At 43.2% G+C, this 15,874-nt stretch overlaps 1 protein-coding gene across 7 annotated transcripts; it reads left to right on the top strand.

Annotated features, from left to right (window-relative positions):
* Positions 1-11: 11 nt before the first annotated feature.
* irf2b (interferon regulatory factor 2b) lies at positions 12-12,975 on the top strand. 7 transcript variants are annotated; one of them, XM_086105826.1, is made up of 10 exons: positions 12-1,072; positions 3,019-3,081; positions 3,667-3,761; positions 4,617-4,716; positions 5,649-5,825; positions 6,504-6,550; positions 7,997-8,102; positions 8,233-8,382; positions 9,859-9,896; positions 11,139-12,975. In XM_086105826.1, exons 3-10 carry the CDS (start codon positions 3,675-3,677, stop codon positions 11,406-11,408), a joined length of 975 nt encoding a protein of 324 aa, XP_085961952.1. In that variant the 5' UTR covers positions 12-1,072; positions 3,019-3,081; positions 3,667-3,674; the 3' UTR covers positions 11,409-12,975. The 7 variants fall into 7 exon arrangements, with proteins under 7 accessions (XP_085961952.1, XP_085961956.1, XP_085961954.1 ...); XM_086105830.1 differs by having other exon boundaries at positions 5,722-5,825; XM_086105827.1 differs by lacking the exon at positions 12-1,072 and adding an exon at positions 1,082-1,183.
* The last annotated feature ends 2,899 nt before the right edge of the window (positions 12,976-15,874 follow it).

Raw genomic sequence — 15,874 nt, forward strand, 5'->3', positions numbered from 1 at the left:
AGGCGGGGGACACCCTGAACCGGTTGCCAGCCAATCGCAGGGGACACAGAGACGAACAACTATCCGCGCTCACACCTAGGGAGAATTTAGGTTGTTCCATTAACCTGCCACGCATGTTTTTGGAATGGGGGAGGAAACCGGAGTACCCGGAGAAAACCCACACAGGCACGGGGAGAAAATGCAAACTTGACACGGGAAGGCCACTGCCGGGATCGAACCCACGCGACCTCTGCACTGTGAGGTCAACGTGCTGACCATTCGAGCACCGAGCTCTATGGTGCTCTATTAATAAAATAATAGTACAGTGATAAACAAGTCACATTATTTTTTATATTAAACATGGAAGGGCAAATGGTGGCCACATTGCGTTGGCCCCATTGATTAATGCACAACATTTACATTTTCATTTAACATAAGCAGAAGAGTATACAGTACTTGCATTATTACAAAAGGTTAAAGTATTTGCTGTCATTCCATAACATGGGGCCTAATCTATTGGTTGGAATGTGCTGGTGAATTGTCGCAAGAAATGTAAAAGGATGTTAGTCTTGCTTTCATTTCCTGCAACATTGATCCTGAAAGCAGAGTGCGGCTGCAGAGTAACTGCAACTGAGGAAGTGAAAATGAAATCCAGCACAAAGATCGTCTGTTGACGTTAGACGGTGCATCTTGGCAGGAGATTTTGCACTTTTTTTTAAACTCATGATGACGCTTGAGCAGCTTTATTTTGGAACAGTTTGACTCAATAGAAGGCACAATACGTGTATTTGGACAAATATTTGATGAAAACCGCTTGGAGTGCAACGTCAAAAAAGAGCGCAGTGAACCTATCTGTTGCCGATAGCTATAAGGGGTAACACACTTCCGCGTTGGCGAGTGGGGAGGTAGGAGGGGGGTTTCCAAGTGGAGCCCCCGCGATCCGAGCTAACCTTGTTTTGCTTTCGCTCTGGACCAGAAACAAAACCTATCAGCGCTCTCACTTTCCCTTTTCTACGAAAGCCCACAACCTCGTTGAAATTGCGCCCCCAGCAGTGGTGCATGCTATTCTGACAGAAGCGTCCCAAATCGACAGGTAACACAATTTCCGCATATTAGCACCACTGCTGCTGCTGCTGTTGCTGCTGCCTGTTACTTGTGACAGACTTCTCTTGCGGGCTTGCCATGACTGATCCTTGCTCGCCTTGTAAGCGAAAGTACTCGTTTTACCCTCGCTTTTGTTTACGCGTACTGGCTTTTATTTTCACTTTTGGCTCAGTTTGTTTGCTTCTGGCATTTGAGGAGTGACGGATAGTGGTTAAGTAGTCATTGCTCTTGATATAGACTCCTATTTTTATTGACGCTTGTGAGTGTCGTTGTCGATTTCGTGAAATGTGAACTTTGCAAGGAACGTTTTTCCATTTAAAACAAATGCACACCACTGTTTTGACACATCTTACGTAACTGGTGTGTTTGAGTTTACTGTTTCCTGTGCAAATGAACGGTATCTGTAGCCAAGTTAAATGTTTTTTGAAACTTCTGCGCTGGTGTATTTATTTAATCTCCACCACTTTTGCAAGAAAAGTAAATGTCCCACATTGTGCAATATGCCAACTCGCCGTGGTTCAAATCAGCAAAGCGTTAGTTAATGGTTAAACCATTATTGTGCCGTTCTGAAGATCAGTGCTTTTATAAATCTAGCTCTGTGATTTTGAAAAGATACAGTTTATATATGCACTGCAGCCATGATGATGGGGTTTCACCTGTTTGACCTGTTCAGTTGGCATGCTGTACCACTCGCGGGGAGTGCCACTGGCTTATCTGGCCTGACGGACTGTGATCAGATCACGTTACACATAAATAACAACGTTGTTTTTAAATCAAATTCAGTGTGCATGGGGTTAAACTCCACAACTGTTTGTTCTTTTCCAGTTGATTCATAATTATATTTTAATCACGACAAGCATTTACATGCACGTGTCAAACTCAAGGCTTGTGGTCATCAAGTAATTTTTTTGTGGCCCATTGAAGTCTCTTCCTATATTTTGTTTTGTTTTGGTTTTTTAATTTAATGCTGGTGTAATTTTTTCCTCCCCACCAAATCACCATTTCAACAAAAAATGATCAACTATTCATCCATTATCCAAACTATTTATCCTCACTAGGGTCGCGGGGGGTGCTGGAGCCTATCCCAGCCGCCTTCGGGCAGTAGGCAGGGAACACCCTGAAGTGGTTGCCAGCCAATCACAGGCCACACATAGACAAACAACCATCCACACTCACACTTAGGGACAATTTCGAGTGTTCCATTCACTTTCCATGCATGTTTTTGGAATTTGGGAGGGAACCTGAGTAACCAGAGAAAACCCACGCAGGCACGGGGAGAACATGCAAACTCCACACAGGGAGGCTGGAGCTGGAATCGCACCACAGACCTCTGCACTGTGAGGTGGCTGTGCTAACCAGTCCTCTGCCCTAAATTCATTCATTCATTCATCTTCCGAAACGCTTCATCCTCACTAGGGTCGCGGGGGTGCTGGAGCCTATCCTACCTGTCTTCGGGCAGTAGGCGGGGGACACCCCGAATTGGTAGCCAGGCAATCGCAGGGCACACAGAGACGAACAACCATGCACGCCCGCAATCACACCTAGGGACAATTTTGAGTGATCAATCAGCCTGCCATGCATGTTTTTGGAATGTTGGAGGAAACCGGAGTACCCGGAGAAAACCCACGCAGGCCCGGGGAGAACATGCAAACTCCACACAGGGAGGCCGGAGCTGGAATTGAACCCGGTACCTCTGCACTGTGAAGTCAACGTGCTAACCACTGGACCACCGGGCCGCCCCTCTGCCCTAAATTGATCGGTTTTATTTATAATTGGTAGCAGGGATATACAGTCAGGGGAATCAGAAAAAAATATTTTCAATATTAGTTCTGGGGTCAATAGTTGTTGATTTTTGGTAATTAATCCAAAAATCTCCATGATTTCACAGGGAAAATTGCTAACTTAACACATTTCCTGTTCCATTACATGGGCAAGACTCAAGCGTGGTTGGAAGCAGCTTCACCTCACCTCAGATTGCGCAATCCTTCACTTGAGGAGGTTTGTAATGGGCAAGTCCCTGTTTCTGTCTCTTTTCACATCTTCATTCGATTGTTGTCAGACACTTTTAATATGGACTCTCATATTTCATAGTCAGGCTGATGGGGTTATTATTTGTGTGTTATATATTTAGTTTTGCTCAGTGCTTTAAGTGCCAAGAAAAAATACATTCAAATCTTGGTTCTGTGTGGCGTTGACATGATCTCCATATGCTTGTGTGGGTTTTGTCTGATTACTCTGGCTTCCTCCCGCATGACCAAAACATTCACGTTTGGCTCATGGACGACAAAAGTGCTCATAGGTGTGAATGTGAGTGAATGGTTGCCTGTGTGCCCTACGATTGGCTGGCACCCAGTCCACAGTGTATGCCGCCTCTCGCCCAAATTGAGCTTGGATAAGCTCTAGCTCACCTGCAACCCCGATAAGGACGAGCTCGACTGAAAATACATGGGGGTCGAAATGTGTCCTTCCAAAAACCTTGAATTGAACATTTTGAACACTCTTTGTGTTTGTCATTGTCAACTACGCTACCCATATACTGTACCTTCAATGCATTTCGATGTGAATGTGTATACCTGTGTTCAGATACCACAATGCCTGTAGATAGAATGAGGATGCGGCCGTGGCTGGAGGAACAGATCAATTCCTGCCAGATACCGGGCCTCAAATGGGTGAACAAAGTAAGTACCTTCATTGGCACACATCCTCTATGAGAAAGCGCTTTCAAGAATTGGTTGACTGAAAGCAATTGAAGTGACAAATCACGTTTGTACAATTGGACTGAATGATTCGAGGAAAAGATTGAATTGTGACCTTTCTGAAAGGTAGTGCAATTTCGATTTCATTCATGATGTTCTTCAAATCAAGCTTCTGCGCAATCTTCACTCTGTACTGGGTGTAACATTTACAAACGTGGCAGAAAATGACATCATAGCATGAAAACATTAAAAGCCCGTACTCTAATAATGCAAGGAGGCGAAAGAGGCCGTGTGAGGGACGCGGTCCTTTTACCAAGGTTTTCTAAATGGTTCAAGACAGCAAGACATGCTGCTTGCTGTCATTCATGTAAAAATATGCAGCTATGTGTAATAGTGTTCGGTACCACTTTTTTTCAGACTGATACGGATATGAGTATTTACTCTTGAGTACTTACCAATACCAAGTACTGATATCATTCGTACTTAGGATACATCACATTTCAATTAACACAATTACAGATAATTCTGAACAAAGATCTTTATTCTGTCTGACACGCATGATGATTCACCGATGTGTCAAATGGCTACCGTGTCGCACCAATTAATGGCGAGCAAAACTGACTTTTTTTAACCAGCTCAGAGCTCATAGGTTAGCATCCACGATTAGCTTGCCACTTCTGATTTGTGAGCTCGGGGTGGATAAGAGTGCTTAAAATAAAAAGACAGCTTTGATGAACATGAAATCACATCCCAAAATGATAACTCATTCATTCCCGTTGTACATTGTACAAAGTCCTCAAAACTTTGGTCATGGTGATTAGTGATATTTATCTCTAGGAAAAAAGGATCTTTCAGATCCCTTGGATGCATGCTGCTCGCCACGGCTGGGACTTGGAGAAAGATGCTCCTCTCTTCATGAGATGGGCCATGCATACTGGTAATCCCTCTGGCTTTTTCTTTTGTCGGTACTGAAAGTAAAACCTGATACAAAACTACATTTATGTTCGTGCCATTTGACATATTTAGGGCTAAGCACCTGAATTAAATGATAAACACCATACATTTTTAGGAGACAGTATGGAAAATTCTTTAAAGCTGCGCAGTAATGGGACATTGTGATTTCCTTGGCATATTGTCAAAGTGATCATTTGAAAATGCAAATGGATGCAGATATCTATATCAATAAAAGGTTGCATATTGGAATGTATCTGTTTCCTGCTTTCTTAATTCATGGCTAATAATCATTTTGAGAAATCGTGAACATGACCGGGGCCTTTATTCCCATGAATATCCATCCATTCATTTTCTTTACCGCTTATCTTCGTTAGGGTTGTGGGCATGGCTGCCTAATAAAAGCTAATTTTAGCAAAAGTTCCAATCAAACTAGTAGCGCTTTGCGTTCATCCTTAGCGAAGAAGTAGCTTTCTGGTTTCAAAAAGTTGATTGACCCCTGGTTTACAAACACAAATTTTAAGTGACAAAGGCTGGGTTCCTTTTCGAAAGCAGCTAAAACCATTTGCTGCAATGTTGAACTGATGCGTTCGATAAACGGAGACCAAACAGTATTCCAAGCAGGAATACTGTAATTATTTATAGTATTAAATGCGAGACAAATTACTATTGTTGCTCTTTTTTGAGGGGAGGGGGGGGGGGGGTGTCAAATGAAGCACTTTTCATCCTAATTAAGTAATAGGGCCAAGTTTTTCTTCACAATACTCATTGGGGGGGTAGGGGTCTGAGGTGTGGGGGGTATTTTGGAGGTAATTATTCAGGGAGTAGCTGGAGAAAAGAAAATGCTTATTTTGAATAAATACATGATAAGTTGTGACTATGTGACTTGATACTATGGTCTCATCTGTGCACGTGCAGGTAAGTACCAGCCAGGAAAAGACCGTCCAGATCCAAAGACTTGGAAGGCAAATTTCCGCTGTGCCATGAACAGCCTGCCCGATATCGAGGAGGTGAAGGATAAAAGCAACAAAAAAGGAACGAATGCCTTCAGAGTCTATAAGATGCTGTCATCTTCGGAGAGAAGTATACGGAAAGGTAAGTGTTGCTGCTGGTCATTGAAGATTTGGCCTGTTTTCTTAATGTATTTATAGAATTTTACTACTTAAATTTGGGCGGCCCGGTAGTCCAGTGGTTAGCACGTCGACTTCACAGTGCAGAGGTACCGGGTTCGATTCCAGCTCCGGCCTCCCTGTGTGGAGTTTGCATGTTCTCCCCGGGCCTGCGTGGGTTTTCTCCGGGTACTCCGGTTTCCTCCCACATTCCAAAAACATGCATGGCAGGCTGATTGAACGCTCTAAATTGTCCCTAGGTGTGAATGTGAGCGTGGATGGTTGTTCGTCTCTGTGTGCCCTGCGATTGGCTGGCAACCGATTCAGGGTGTCCCCCGCCTACTGCCCGAAGACAGCTGGGATAGGCTCCAGCACCCCCCGCGACCCTAATGAGGATCAAGCGGTTCGGAAAATGGATGGATGGATGGATACTACTTAAATTTGACTAATTTACTACTTAAACGGTGACAATGGTTCAAAAAGGTTCAAACTGGATTTCTGTGCGATGTTAGAGGTTTCCTTTTCTCAAAGTCTGATCTCATCCAGAATCAAAGTCCTATGGTGCATTTGACGTTGGCATTTCACTGTAATTTCATTTGCTTTGCACGAAGGAAAGGATGTGGCTTTTCCTTGAATATCTGTTTTCCTCTGGATATGCATTTAGGGAAGAAGAGGAGCAACAAAGAGAGTGGTCTCAAAGGAAATAAAGAGGTAGCTAAAACACACACATCAGAGTTTTTCCTGGCTCAAATTGAGGCAGAGGTGGTACCATCCTGACCATGCGTCGTGACGTGAACGTATTCTATAAATTCAACGGACTCACTTTCTTCGACAGGAAACATACTTTAAGAGTTCCAATAAGAATATGACCGTTATCATGTTGAAGCATTTGTTTCTTAAAACCTGCCTAATAAAGGCCTCTTCTCAGTGTCCACAAACTCTTGGGTAAGGATTCATAAAGTTCACTCACAAGTACCGCAAGGTGAAAAAGTGCTGTGGAAAGGGGGGAAAAAAAGTCAAGAGAGTAAACGCACAAGTGAGCACTGCAGTGTATGACTTGAAGCAAGCTAGCAAAGCTAACAGGGGTAACGTCATCCGGCCATAAATCAGAAGTGAGGCTCGTGTCCCCTATTTCCTTCTGTCAGGGTATGCAGACGCATGACACCTCCTGTTTTAGAAGATAGCGGTGGCTCGGAAGTCTAAACTGTACGCGGCGAGTGGTTTAGTAGCCCGCAAAAGTCAGTTGATACTAAAAGGTTGGTCGCCAAGTGCCCGCAACGTCATTGGTGAAATCAGATTGCATCATTTGAGCCGCTGGCTCCTCTTTGGCAGAATGTTTGCACTTTTACTTTCTTGACAGCACCGTTTTCGTTAGCTTTCAGAACGCCGTCGTCCTTTTTAAAAATTTTTTTTTTAAATGTTATTAGATTTATTGACAAGACCTCGTCATTCTGACATTTATCGTGCATCCTGAGTTTGCGATTTGTTTTGGGGTGGCACTTGAACCGTGGCTTCAGGTCTTTCTTGTGCAGTGTTGTTGATATAGCGCCTCCATAGTGGGGGAGTGCTGCAACTGCAGTTAAAATACAAAGCTGCCGCAGAGGGACATCGATCCCACAATCAGCACAGAGGGAGTTTTCTGCTGGGTTGAGCCACATCAGTCGGTCTGGTTGGGGGCGGCCGCCACACAATTTTGAACGCAGGAAAAACCCTGGACATGCAACACACAGCATTGTCAAGACAGCAGTGTCTTTTTTTTGCACACAACAAGAAGATGCTGAAAATTAACTCACTGGCAAAACTACTTTTTTTTTTTATTACATCCAAAACACACACTATTACACTACAGCTTGCTGACCACAAGTTATAGCAGCGCTACAGAAGTGTCGCATGTATGTCCAGTCAGACTGTGCTAATCTGGAACTGTAATTGACACATGATGACCTGCTTCTTCAAATGGCCACTATCTTTTATCAGGTCACTGCTGTGGTAAGGTTGGTGTTTCACATTGTCTCAGTCAGTGTTCAGCGCTGTGATGTTCTTGCGTCTCGGTCATCCATTGGGATGACGCCGACACAGTTGAATCGACTCTTATCCATTTAAATACTGACTCCCTGTCTTTATCCCCCACCACCCACCCTACTCGCTCTCTCTCAGGGAGCGTCTCCGTCTTTTGACAGCGCCCCTCTTCTCTTTCATGTACACGTTGACGACTTCAAACAAGAACGGCAGGATGAAGTCGAGATGCCCCACACAACCAAAGGTGCCTCGGCTTGTGTTAAGTTGTACTTTAAGAGCAGACATACCACATCTTGAATACTTGCACATTTGCAGAATATGCAGTTTTGCTTTCCAAGAAGAGTCACACTGATATCTTCTGTGTCCATGTGCAGATATTTCTGGTGAAGAAGAACATGTGATTTCAAATGATCTCTTACCATTTGTCTGCCAGACAATTGAAGTGAAAACGGAGAATGAAGAGGAGTCCGTTAGCTCCTCCCACTTGTACCCTTTTCAAATCTCTCCTGTGTCTTCATTTAGCGGTGAGTAGGCACACAGGCACGTCACATGACACCAGATTCGTGGGACAATTACAAGTAGATTTGTGATGTGGAACAAGGTTTCCGGAATCTGAACCGAAATTAAGCAAGACATGCTACTACTCTGCTGTAATATTGTTCACCGACGTACCTAGCGAGGCTAACTACTATTCTTATCCACAACCAGCTTATTTCCATACTCTCAGACCCACACAGATTTTCGAAGGCATGTTTCGCCTTGTTGCTTGGAGGGTCAAACTCGGGTGATGGCAGCAGACTGCCGAGTTGAAAGTTGTCTGTACATTGGCCGAGTGGTAGATGAGACGTCAAAACTGATCAGCGATTAGTCGACTTCAAACTTTCATTGTCAATGTGTTGTAGTGAAGTCGACAAGGCGACTGATGGGTTCAAAACCCAGTGAACGGTGCTTCACAAAATCCTGAAAAAGAAGCACAGTGAGAGAAGTGAGCGACATTATAGCTCATTGGTGTCAAACTCAGGACCTTGGGGCCAGATCTGGCCCGCCACATCGTTTTATGTGGCCCGCGAAAGCAAACCAAACGCGTGCACTTCAATGATGCTTGCTAAAAACTTGCAAAATTTCAAATTCTCACATGTAATCAATAACAGATATGGTAAGAATTTTCTTTTTACCAAACCCCTCATTAGACTCACTTAAAGAACAGTTGAATAAACCATTATTCTTGACTTCTTGATATGCTTTGACAGACAGAGCGGCCGTCCAAGGGGAATGGTGACTACAATGTGGCCCGTGACAAAAAAATCTGATTGACACCCGTGAATAATTCCGAAACACTGTCACATAATCAATTAGCAAATTGGAAGTGAGTGTTGAGTGTACTGTTGATGCCACAGTGGCGTTTCTCGATTGTTTTTTTATTTATAAAGCATTAACAACATACGCATGAGACGGATCGCGTGACTCACTTTAATGGTTTGTATTATTGTTTATGCGAACACAAGGGAAAATTAAATTAAATTAAAAAACATGGTCTATAAAGGATATCTTATCTTATCTTATTGTCCATGGTTATCAAGTTGCATAATTCATTCTTTATGTCAGCAGAGTCTGTATAGCATTTGTCTTATCTTATCTAAAGCTGGTAACAGAGTGCTCATGCTTGTGATACAGACCATAACTGCTTAACAGCAGTTTTGTGTTCTCAGCTAGGAGCAATAAGCCAACTGTGAAATGAACTTATCATTGCGACGACCTCAACTATACAGTTGAGGTCGTTTCTTGAAGCCCAACATACTATGTCATTTCTGAAGTGGATTTCCGAATTGATTTTCTCTATTTTTGGTCGCAGTTCTCAATCGCTTGCTAATCTAACCAGTCATTCCAAGCACAGCCGAGTCGATCACTTGCCAGCTGTTATCAATCCATCCTTATTCCACGGTGCTTGGTTCAAAATGCGCCATTTGCTCTGTGCAAATTTTAATTTGGTCTCCTTACAGGGAGCGACACAGACAGCGACATTGAGGACACCCAACAGGTGAGTCGACTGTTCTACACTAATGCAAACACACACGCACACGTGCGCACGCGCGCAGATGCGCACCCACACATGCACACCCACGGGATGGCCTTGGCCACGAACTCCTAGTATCAAACATTAACAGGCTTGTTTTATAGTCCAATGTACCTGCATCGAATGGAACACACAGAGGTATGCACAAACAGATTAAATTGCCCTCAGGACCCCCATTTCTCCATAAATTGGATTTCTGTCTATTTGCGGTGCTGAAGTGATAATAACAGTAAACATGGAAAAAAGTAAGTACAGCTGTGACTGAGCGTGCTGTCTCAAGCTGTGTGACTCGTATGCCGCGCGCGATTCATAACCTTGAAATATCGTATCGTCGGGAATCTATTAAAGCAAAAATACCCTAAACTAGGGATGATTACCTGATGGGAAATCAGGACCAATCACGTGATTGTCAACTGACCGAGGTATCGAGTGAAAAAGATGGCTTTTATTCATTTTCAAAGCATTTAAAGCTCAACAAACCCACAAAATGAATCCAAATGTGCAAACATCTTGCCCAATAAAACATCGTGGCTTCTTTTTGCACGATACAATGTTCTGATCTATTTAAATCATTATTTTTATGATTATAGTCATTGGTAGCAGAGCAGTCAGTTGACTCCAGCAGAGCCGCAGGCACACACACACACACACACAAACATCTCCTCCCCAGGCAGTGGCAGAGTGGCGGTTTTGACTTTATAGATTGTTTGGCGGGAGGTAAGCTACTCCTGAACACGGCTGCCGTGCCTGATTTAAAGAAGCCTCCTAGCCAAATGTCATCCTCGAAGAGTTGAGAGCACGACAGACAGGTTTGTGACAGGTGTGACACGTCAAAGTGACATAACTTCAAATAGAAGTCAAATTATTTGGTGACAAGCAAGCTTGTTTCCCACTGGTCGCATTTAAGCAAAGTCATAAATCAATAGTGTCATTTCAAATGGGACACGGACGTACCCAAACAACTAGGTCGTCGTGTGAACTCCTAATTTTAGATTCGGACTCGGGTGATTAAAAAGCGTGATGGGGACATCGCTACCTTGTATTTAAGAATTACAAGTTTCAACCCATGCCATCATTGAACCGGACAATTAGGCGGCACAATGTTTTCCCCGTCTGTCAGCAAGTCAGAGAGGCCCACCACGCGTATGTACTGTATGAGTACTTTCACCATCCTTGTCATTTTCGTCCTTTTGCTGTGACTCACAGGGCGTCAATCCAGCCTGGAGGCGGGATCGTGGCAGGTCAGTTCTGAGGCTGTCTCCCTCTTCCCTACCTGGCATGGCCACCTTCGTTAGAGGGAGCAAGCCTTGCTGCAGAATCACCACCACGCGAGACCCCGAGCCGCTCATCAGCTATCACCCCGACGGCTGGCCAACGCCCTACGGCCAGAACTCCCTCACGTCTCCCATACCCAGCCAGACTCACGAAATGCGGGCCAGTGTCATTATGAAAACCTCAGATGTCACCTCCTCCTAACCTCAAGACGACAAGTTCCTAGTTTTATTTAAGTCAGACATTACCAAGCAGGGATTGTTGGGCCATCATTGCCGCGTTTCTGCGTCTTTGCCACAAAGATGCCCTGTTTGAATTCGTCTTCTGCCATTCTCTGCAAATGCACTGCCTACATTCAAGACAATACACAGGCATTTTGGTTTGCTTTACATCATAACCGTTGGAGCTGCGTGGACGCGCATCTTTCATGTAGGGAGGTGGCTGGAAGTCAGTGTATTAATTACAGTTACAATAATTATGATCATAATTACCTTTTGAATGCGTTATTTGCAAACGTTTTGAATGTCATTCTTTACGACAGCCTTTTTGACACTTTGATCTCGAGATCCAAATGAGAAACTATTTCTCCCGGCTCCCCGAAATCTGGATTTAATATTGATGCATTGATGATAAATAAAACAGCAGATTAGAAGAAGACGACAGAAGAACATATTCCAACAAACATGAACCGACAAGCATTTGCTGAAGTTGACAATCTTTCTCTTACACACACAATCAAAGGTAACCTCAAACCTTTTTTAGGTCCCTACCCTGAATTTGGGATTGGCTGTGAAATTGATTGTGAAATCTCTGATTGGCAGCAACCTATGCGCTTACCAAAACGCATCAAATTTAAATTCTGTGCGACTCAACCCATTGCTTCATGAACGTTGTTAGTCGGCGGTAGAATAATCGACTCTAAACAAGTGCGAGTTAAAAGAGTAGTTTGGTGGCAGTATGCAGCACGCATAGAACCAGTTTGACGAGCTTGTATTCATTCTTCCAGTTCATACCTACCGTAAGATGTGCCTTAGTATCGCACAATTCATATCTTTTCAATACAGCAGTTCTGCATGGCGACTCCCCACAGAAAGGTTTTAAAATTACCAAGCAAGCTGAATTTGAATTGTAGCAATACATATATATATATATATATATGTATATAATAAATAAAACTTACTTCATCATGTAAATCCAATTTCATAGATATGCAAAGCACTGTGCTGTTCTTTTGATTGAAAGCACGTTAAGTTGTTTTAATGACCACTGTGAACAGGAGCAAACTGCACGCAGAGCCTGTTCAAGCGTTCATGTGAACGCCTGCCTATTGTTTTAGGATGCACTTGAAGCTTTTTGAAACCTCTTTCAATTTTACTTAATGTGAAGGAAAAAAAGCCCCTTTTGTTTTTAAGAAGACACAACCAAAAACTCACTTTGTCCAAACACTTTGTAGTACAAGTTTTAACTGCAAAGTCATCAAAATATTGCGTGATTGTTCACAATTGCTGTTGTGCAAAGTATGCCAGAAAGAAATCAATTCAGGGAATATGATCTGTCATAACTTTTTATATTGCTACCCATTTGCTCCATGTATGTGCGCCTACTCTCACTTGGAAATCAGACCGTGCTTGCGATGTAGACATACTTTTATGTACGGATTTACTCATACAGTACAGGTGCACTCAAAGTTATTCAAACCTCGTTGCAAAAGGTTGCAAACGGAGAATACTGTAGTTTGTAAAGAACCAATAAAAAAAAGGAACAGTTTTGATTGAGGAACACAACGAATATTACTAGCGAGCATGATGTTGTGAGACTAATATAAGTTTGTACATCTCGAAAATACAGTTTCAACCGTACAACCGTATGTACAATGTCCTCCAAATTCCCACAACAATTGATTTTAAAATAAGGAAAGCTGCAGTAATGCAGCATCATATGAAGGGAAGACTGGGCACAGAGGAGTGAACTAAGGTAGTCTCATGGTTAGCAAAGAACAGGATGTGAATTTGCCCGTAAGTGCAATGCAATGGCATCATTGCTGTTTGTTTGCATACTTTTGAGGCTCTTGAAGTAAATACTTTATAGTCACCGAGGGCCTGATTTACTCAATGTGGGTGTTTGCAAAATTAAGTGATTGTGCACACCAACAGATGTCCGATATACTAACCGGGCGCACCCAGGAGGGCGTCTGCCGAATGGGCAAAATAGCCTTGCAACTCATTCCCCTTGTTTGAAAGGCAGATGTAAACTGGCACTGCTGTGTGTAGCAAAAGCCGCTTTTCCATTGTACCGGTTCCACAACGGAATGACCTCACTTGGCCCAGGGTGGTTGCTTTTCCATCTCACTCTTTTTTAGGGCTGTGTGTTGACAATGAAAAAGCTTTTCAGAGGTTTCTCTGAGGTGGTTCAAAAATGCAGGCGAGCAGGGCCACAATGTCAGTTATCCGATTGGCCGCATCATGCCACGGCAATTCACATTTTTAATCGCCGCAAAACCAGGGGCCAAGATTCAACGGTGACATTTTATGGCGGGACCCTGCACAAGTGTGCGCTGTGTAGTGAAGGCTTGCACAGTTCAGCTGATCACGCCCCACTTGATTGGCACCTGTTGTAATAGAAAAGTAACGGAGGCCAGGCCGATCTGGAACCTGTAATGGAAAAGTTGCGGAAAAAACTGCAGTTATTGTGGCGAAGAGGAGGCACACTTAAATATGAGGTGATGGGAAGGATGAATCTTTTCTGCTCGAGCAAACATTTCATAAAAGCGAAAAACAAAAATGATCGAGACATACATTGCACTATTGTGCCTACTCATCCTATCCAAGCTGGTCAATCGGAAATAACCTCAATAACTTCATTTCCACCACCTCCAACTCTGCTTCCTGTTGTGCCATTGTCCTCAAGTCATACACTTTATTTTACAAACTTTTACCCTCATCCGAGCAAAGACCCTTCTATTACGTAACACATCTGACCATGGTGAATACCAACAGCGCTACCTAAAGCGCAAATTATATATATATATATATATATATATGTACAGTATATATACAGTATATATATATATATATATATATATATATATATATATCCATCCATCCATCCATTTTCCGAACCGCTTGATCCTCACTAGGGTCGCGGGAGGGGGGGGGGGGTGCTGGAGCCTATCCCAGCCGTCTTCGGGCAGTAGGCGGGGACACATGCAAACTCCACACAGGGAGGCCGGAGCTGGAATTGAACCCGGTACCTCTGCACTGTGAAGCCGACGTGCTAACCACTGGACTACCGGGCCGCCCATGTATATATATATATATATATATATATATGTATATGTATATGGCAATATGTGTGTTACTTCATCAAATTGTACAGTGTACACAATTTAGCACCTGCGTATTTGCAAATTTAGTAAATTAGGCCCCAAATGGTTTGAGGCTGGAAAGTACTGTCATAGCTCACACATTTGTTCTTTAATTTGCATCAACGTTTGCATCTGACAATCTCAGGACAATCCCCGCCCACACCCCAACGCACCAACTGACAAATACACTGATATGCTCACTTCTGGATTCTGTTGGCAAATGTGCATACAGTATCTCCCGTGCGCTTGCAAGCTGCTTCAGCACTTTATATTCTGTTTTGTGTGTGTGTGTGTGTATTCTTGATCTGTGCCTTCGACACTGTGTGGTGTCAAGCCATTTGTGCTTTAGCCTCCAATCAACGACACATGCAAGTTAGAGCGTTGCAAGGATAAGAAAGATTGCAAATATTGCTCACCGAGTTACTCAGGTCATAGTGTAAGAAATCCTCAAATGGAGGATCCTCAGGGCTTCAACTGTTTAACCATGCACCTTGATCAGTGAAGGTTTGTGTCGACCATTGAATTGACTCGAGAGTCTTGAGCCAGTGCTGCCTCCTTGAAGTTTAAAACCAGATGTATTTTTTGAGCTTTGGAAAGTTAATGTCCATCTGCACTGCAAAGCACGGTCATGACTCCGAGCAGTTTTGGTTGAATGCGAGAAGAGCTTTCATTCTGATATCATCCGATACTTCTGTCAGCACTCTCTCTCACCATCCAGAACCACCAATGAGTCTGCTCCATTGGCACCTGTACGCGCCCATCCGTGCCCATGCAATGCACTATTCTTTGGACCATGATGGCTTGTTTTCATTCTCCCTGCAAGTGCCGTCAGCCTGACAATAGAATTTCTTCTGCAAAGAAAGTATTCTGCCAACATCCACTTTTGTTGTCCAATCATCAATCAAGTGTTCATACACTAGTTCTCGTTAGCGTGACCTGGAATGTACACTGTTAAAAACAAAACGAAACAAAACATCAATTTGGGCAAGTCACCAGAATATTCCGAGTTTTGTGTTTTCCCCAAACAATTCAGCAAATAGTTTTGGAGCAAACAACTCTCTTGCTTTGTTGTGCTAACGTTGTTGACCTAAACGCTAATACTTTATATTATAAATTGAGTCCAACATAAATAACTGTTTGCCCCGCCAAAATGCCAATTGTGTTTTTTTACAGAGTATCCTAGCTTACTTTGGAAATGGGGTAGACTCTAACCTGGTTTCCTGCCTTCAGCTGTACTGAAGCTTGGCATGACTGATATGTTAAATATATCTCAACCCAATCGAATATGATTTTACTCAGTGTAGAG

Source organism: Hippocampus guttulatus, chromosome 2, assembly GCF_054856545.1.
Source record: "Hippocampus guttulatus isolate MCC_2025c chromosome 2, RoL_Hgut_1.0, whole genome shotgun sequence".
Classification (NCBI taxonomy): Eukaryota; Metazoa; Chordata; class Actinopteri; order Syngnathiformes; family Syngnathidae; genus Hippocampus; species Hippocampus guttulatus.